Source organism: Glandiceps talaboti, chromosome 15 (assembly GCF_964340395.1).
Source record: "Glandiceps talaboti chromosome 15, keGlaTala1.1, whole genome shotgun sequence".
In the NCBI taxonomy this organism is placed as follows: Eukaryota; Metazoa; Hemichordata; class Enteropneusta; family Spengelidae; genus Glandiceps; species Glandiceps talaboti.
Genome location: NC_135563.1, coordinates 1,331,419 through 1,338,594, shown reverse-complemented (window position 1 = coordinate 1,338,594; position 7,176 = coordinate 1,331,419). Strand labels below are relative to the sequence as shown.

The 7,176-nt window shown below is 36.0% G+C and overlaps 1 protein-coding gene across 1 annotated transcript; it reads left to right on the top strand.

The window, feature by feature from the left end:
- Positions 1–432: 432 nt before the first annotated feature.
- LOC144446814 (D(1) dopamine receptor-like) lies at positions 433–1,740 on the top strand. Its single transcript, XM_078136654.1, has one exon. The coding sequence runs from the start codon at positions 433–435 to the stop codon at positions 1,738–1,740; it is 1,308 nt and encodes a 435-aa protein (XP_077992780.1).
- Positions 1,741–7,176: the final 5,436 nt, after the last annotated feature.

Below are 7,176 nucleotides of genomic sequence, written 5' to 3'. Positions count from 1 at the left end.
ATATTGCACAGACTTACAGTAAAGATAACATTTTAAAATTTAAAAAAAATCTGCAATTCAAACCCTTTTATTCATTCAATGCTACTAGTAGGTTTGACTTAATTCTCCATTGTCAAGTTCATTCTCTGACACCCAACACTGTAGACATTTAGTAATGCGTTTCTTTAACTTCAATATTCGATGGCGCCTCTTGATGTGATGGCGTATCTTGATGTTTCCAAAGCTGTTTTATTTAACTATAAAATGAAACTGAAATTTGAGATTTTTCCCTGCGCCCAGGGAGGTTACTGTATATTATTAAAGAATTAATGTTTATTATTGTATTGCTTGCAGGTGGCTGCCAGCGATACGTTCCTTGTATGTCATGTCTTAACAAATTACCTCTGTCTATTGGTAATCTATCAAGGCTTATGAGAAGCGAGTGTTGGAGAAATGGTGAACAGTACAATTAGTACAAGGGACACGACGACGACGGCGTATTTATTAACAGTATTGATAAAGACTGAGTTAAGCATTGTTTCAACGGATGTCGTCACGGACAATTTGGATGATTATTTGACTACAAAGATGTCGGTAACCCCTATTTCCTCGTCATTGCCGACATCACTATCATCTCAGTCCTCATCGTCAACGGTTTTCCCAACTTCACTGCCGCCTCAGAATGTTGTTGAGACTATTGTGATTGGAATAATACTAGGATTTCTCATTTTGTTCACCATTTTAGGTAACACTCTCGTTATCACATCAGTATTCGTATATCGAAGACTCAGAACCAACATTACCAACTGGTTTATCGTGTCTTTGGCCATCTCCGATCTCCTCGTCGCTATCTTCGTAATGATATGGGCAGCTGTCAATTTCCTCGCCGGTTATTGGCCATTTGGAAAGTTCTGCCAGGTGCATATGGCTCTTGATATAATGCTGTCGACTGCCTCCATACTGAATTTGTGTGTAATTAGTGTGGACCGATATTGGGCGGTGATGAAGCCGTTCCAATACCAGACAATGATGACACGCAGGAAAGCATTATTGATGATCATTATGGCGTGGATACTTGCCGCCTTAGTCTCTTTCCTACCAGTAATGACGAATGCCCACCGAGTACCTGGTGATTCAGACTCTCTCTTGGCTGACCCACCACAATGTGAGTTTAAACTCAATGGTATTTACGCCACCGTCTCTTCCTCCATCAGCTTTTACATTCCCACTACTATCATAGTAATTACATATTACAGAATCTACAAGACGGCAAGGAGAATAGAAAAACAAATAAAACAGCAAGAGAGGACTCTAAATATAAAACATAAACACTCCAGGAGTTTTGGTGAAAGGAAAGCAGTGAAAACGTTTGGCCTCATCATTGGGGTTTTTATCATGTGTTGGTTACCTTTCTTTGTTGTCAATTGTATTACTGCATTTTGCGATTACTGTATTCCGATCGAATGTTTCATAGCTCTGACATGGTTAGGCTGGGTGAACAGTACTTTAAACCCAGTTGTATATGCCACTAATCGAGACTTTCGAAGAGCTTTTCGTCAGTTGTTGTGTTGTGGTAAACCTCGCCGAAATGGTGGAAGGCACTGGGACTATTTCAGTGAGTGTAGCCCATCTGAAATTAGACGTGCTTCCAGAACACGATCGACTATCATTAACGGTTCGTCAATCAAAATTAGTGTCACAAATACAGCCATTAATTTGCCACCTCATTGTGAGAGGCTGGAGATGACGTCAGATGTATAAATCTTGTACAGCAATTTGTATCTATACACTCAAAATTATACTATATATATTTATGAATGAGTCGATTGGTGTATGTATGTTGATATTGAAAAACAAGTATAATATGCACCTGGATACGTTTGTGCTTAAACAAAGTCGTTACAATTGTCTTCCGTTAATATTGAAGAATGACTACCATTATTATTATTATTATGCAATTTAAAGAGTTATTTTCGGGCATATTGTCCTATACTAAGACTAAGCAAAACAATTTTGTGGATCCGACTACATGCCCTTCAAACAAATAAGTATGATACAATTGATACTGAAATCCTGTACATATAGTCGGTAGAGATAGAGTTATTATCTATTTGGTTTCTAGACTACATATAATTGGAGTGAATAGTGAAATTTTTTTCGGGGGGGGGGGTTGTAACATCCATATTTTTGTATCATTTTATTAAAATATCTTATTTTCAAAATATTGTTCTCATAGTATACAAACTGTTTAAGAATAGAGATTTGGGTTTGGTAAACGGATCCACACAGTGTTTATGCTTTGTCTGGCACATTGTACTCTATTTAGCCGAATTGCAATTCGATCAAATATATTTAAATGTATGCAAAGTTGCAAATGATTCTAATTTAAATTAGTAGATAACATTTCCCTAAATATGTTATAATTGCAGAATTGATTTATAATTGTACTATTCGGGGTAACTTGTATCCTATTTACCTTTATTTGACATTTCGTTGACATAACAATTCAATATGTAGGCAATTGATTGCAGCACTTAATATCTCACTACAGAGATTGTCTGTTGGTTAATTGTTGTGATTTGCATGTTTCACAACATGTATTGTAAACAAAAGAATTGGGTATTCTATCTCAGTGTACTAAATTGTGACAATTGCCCTGGCTATTCGGTCTTTTCTGTCCCCAACGAGCACCGCCCGGAGGGGACTTATGCGTTGGGTTCTGTCCGTCCGTCCGTCCGTCCGTGCGTGCGTGCGTGGGTGCATTCACCCTCATATCTCTGGCATAGACCAACTGATTTCAACCAAACCTTGCATAAAGGTAACACACTGTGTGAGGCATATGCAGGTCACTTTAATAATTTCATGACCTTGAACTGAATAGCAAAATGGCGGTCATGTTTGTGATAACCAGGCGCATTTTGTCTGTTATCACCAAAAGTTTGATATATATATATATATATATGGACACCATTCAAGTGTCTATCCTCATATTATCAATGATGCGTTTTCTAATGAGACATTAACCTATTACCTTGACAAATATTTTCAAGGTGAAGTGACCAAGGTTTTTCTTTCTATGTTAATTCAAGAAGTTGAATAAACAAAGACCCCATTTAAATGTCTATACCTCAAAGGTCAGCTTTCTTTTCATATATTGACCTTTGCCTTTTATCTACATATTCAAAGTCAAATAGCAAACTAGTCAATAAATTATGATTTTTTGTATTGTGATACACCATTCAGATAAGCGATAATAACCTGCCATAAAACATACAAGTTGGGACTGTGTGTTCGATTGAAGGCTTGTTATAACAGCCTCGAGTACATTAAGGCATGTGGTCAGTATAAAATAATTACAAACTCAACAATAGTGTAATATCTTGCTATATTGCCCTTGTAACACCATGATATTTACAGAAGATATTTATTTTATGTTATTCATCAGAATAGCTGAATAATTTTTCTCATCGCAAATGTTAGTGATGACTTATATATGTACCAAAATCGCATGTTTTAAAACTAGTTACGTTTCGCATACAAACTCAACTATAATCGTCGAATTAAAATATAATTAAATATAATTAAATATGCTTAATTTGCATTCATCTTAAAATAGCTAGCTAGGACGACATGACAAAACTCGCCAGGTTTTGTAAAACAAAATGTTGAAATTAAGAGGTTTTTTAAAATATCTATCGAGTTTGATTATTAATAGAGGGGATATTTTCACAATTGCTGTATCTATCCCAGGAGGATTCTTAATATAATAAATTATTTGAAGACAAGAAAACATTTCAGAAAAGAATCCAGTCCGGAAAATTTGATTTCAAATCATGTCAGATTACAGTATGGTGTGGTAAGCGGTGACCCCAATTCTTGCGGGTTAAGATAAGCAAAGACATCCAAACATGCTCAAACATTCAATAAACAACCGTCATTGGTGAAAACATTTTCCAGGTACGTTTTTATTCTCAGATTTTTCTACATACTATATCTCACTTCCGTGTCTAAGATAGCTAATTGAATATTTACGAGTGACGCCATTTTGAATATTTCACTCACATGACTTAATGTACTCTCGGTGTTGAATGCTTATTCAGAATATAATAATTTCTCCACGTACAATAAATATCCTATCAAGCTGTATGCTCGTGTTACATGTTTACTTAATACCAATACCCTTACCTATGGGTGTGTATGGGAGAATGCCAATACTAATCCTTAGAACGATTGTAGATCCAATTATCTGTAGTACTAGTACTGTATAATTGTCCAACTTAAAGACATGTAAGTTTAGATTGTAAAGTAACAGAACTAACAACTGTCACACCCATTGTAGTTATTCTTTACAGTTTTGGCCGATGTACCATTCGTTTCAAGTTTCAAAATGTTATGTTGTGTTCTGAGATTTCCGTTCTTTTTCAAATTCATGGAAATAATGTTGAATTATGACATAAACAGATTTGTAATCCTAATAATACTATTTAATTTTCGACACGATAAAGAAATGCTGTTCATGACGTTCCTGTTATACTCGATTACCCTTCAAACGAACCAATTGTATATATTTATATATAACATCACATTATCACTATATCATATTTCTTCTTCAGTTGCTGTTCGATCCGACAATTCGGCTAGTACTTTACCACATATTCTTAGTAATTTAGTGACATTAAAAGATCATTTTGACTTGTCTTGATATGTGTTCTGTAATAATTTTGACTTTTTGTTACCAACAACAAACACTTGTAGTCGCTTGTTCTGAGGCTAAAGAAACAGTAAATTTAGTGATGGCCAACAAAAAATGGTATGTCACCTCACCTTTCGATTCGTTTTTAGAAGTACAACATTGAAAGTTAACATTTTGATTTACATGTCCACAGCTGGTGTAAACTCTGATGTGGTGAAAGCAGTTAGATGTCTTTATTTACCTGTATTTCCATCATTTTGTGTCGTTTGTTTTGTTCCGGGTGATCGCCGCTTTCCTAAGGAAACAAAAGAAAGGACACAAACGGGTGGAAATAGAGGTAAATAAAGACATCTAACTGCTTTCACCACATCATATCTTAATCAGATTGGTGTATACCTACAGTACGATAACATAAGTTTGTAAGGGGTAATAAGAAACGTGAGTGAGTACATGGGATTCCCAACCAAGTGTTACGTCATTGCAACTGTTATAAATGTATAAGAGTGATTCGAATATAATCACATAGAAATATGTATATAATTTATAAGTGAAATTATCAATTGTTATACTATACTATTCATTGGAGTACACTGCATATACATTTGCAAATACATGTATTTTATTGTTTCCGATAAAGATCAAAGGTTAACGTCATGCATTGATGATAGTTCATCTTTAAACGTTGCTGGGGGTTTTTATATAAGGGATGAAGTCTCTGTGTCTCTGTGTCTCTGTGTGTGTCACCATTTTCGAAAAAAAACGGCTGCATCAATTCGAACGAAATTTGATAGACATGTTCCGTGGGGTAATGGCAAGAACTGATTAGGTTTTGGTAAACATCCCACGAATATTAATGAGCAATTTACGTAATTAATGGTTTTCGGTAATGTACGTCGCCTATCACACATGTCGCATACATGTGTGCCAAGGATATTAAAGGCTGCCCTCAGTGGTCGTTAGCTGGTTAGTCCTGCATATGTCAAGGTTATAATATCAGCACATTGCTAGGCGTCCGTGCCAACCTCGTCAGTGATATTCAAAGCATTGGGTAAGTAATCGTACAGCTGTGCATGTTTTGACTTTTTTCAACTAAAATGTTAGATGGAGACTATAACGTTAGAATGCTAAAAATCACTGGCCATTTTCGGTACTCACCAGGCTGGAGAAGTTCAGCACCTCCCCATGTGAGGCACACCATTTTGATCTCTCAAATCAAATACAGAATCAACACATCCAAGCAGCGTCCATGTTTACAGTGAATTGTGGGTAATAAAGGTGGGGTCATGGGGTCATTTGTGCCAATGTGATTTGCGCTAGCGACATCCGTGGTCACACAACATGCACAATTTTCGTGGCAAATTCAAAGTGCAGTCTTACGTAACAGTAAATATATTTTACGTATTTTTCTCATTTTACTTTTTAAATAGTAACAAACTATTTGCAATCCAGATATACAAATATATAAATACCAACCCAGTAGCATTTTGATACACTGTCATGTTATAATTAACTTTCAAAAACGTAAGGTTTGACGGAGGAATAACATAACACTCTTTCTCGTCTGCTTGTCACATTACTAGCACCTGTGTACGTGTTTCCATTGAGGGCAAGTATAGCTTGAAAGATTTACATTAAATTGGATAACGGTAACGTTATTTGGCACATCTGGTTACAATGTTATGTTTTTAAATGAAAATGTAGATCGATGTATTGTAGCATAGTAGTACGCAAGGTACATTTACAGTTTATGTATCGACATGGAGGTATCACTGTAAAAGTTCGTAAGTTACATCATGTAGGCATATGCTCTTGAAACGCAAATTGAATATGTAGTCAGTATATTTTTTCTTCATTACATGGAACGTCACACGTAACATCGTCAAATTGTTTTAGTATGTGAAATAAGTTTGCGTTTGTATTTCTTCATATAGTTATGAAGAAATGACACCTGAATTCTTCCAAACGTGGACAGTCGGCTCTCTCCACGCATATGTATTTAAAGGAGGGCTCAACAAGTATGGCACAAAAGCTATGCTTGTAGCCAGGGCATATGCAGCCTGGGAAATGAAATTGCCCATTCAGAAAACTAGACCTGAAGAAATCAAACAAAAACAGAAAGATTACAACTCTCTGCTTTGTACTCCGGATGGCCCTATTCCAAACCCGCTAACTATTGATAAGGGTTGGATAGGGGAATCTGAAGGTGGGATTAAAAAGTGGCCCCCTGTATATTTCAATGATATATGTCAATTTGTAATGATTGACCACCCTGGAAATGATGTTGACATGACAAAACGGATGCTCAATGAATACAAAGAAGGCAAGTCATTCAGGTATTTCCCAAATGAATGGATGAAAGAAGTTTTTTACAACGAACTTTCTGCTGATAGTAGATACATAGTTTTAAGGGGTAAATGTACACCTTCCCAGAGAATACACAATCCCCTCACGAATGTTGGGTGTGTACAGCCTGAGACGGAACGATCATTCTGCTTATTGCACAT

What these genes read in the sequence shown, in the direction of transcription:
- LOC144446814 (XM_078136654.1), top strand. Translation starts at nt 433, where the DNA reads ATGGTGAACAGTACAATTAGTACAAGGGACACGACGACGACGGCGTAT.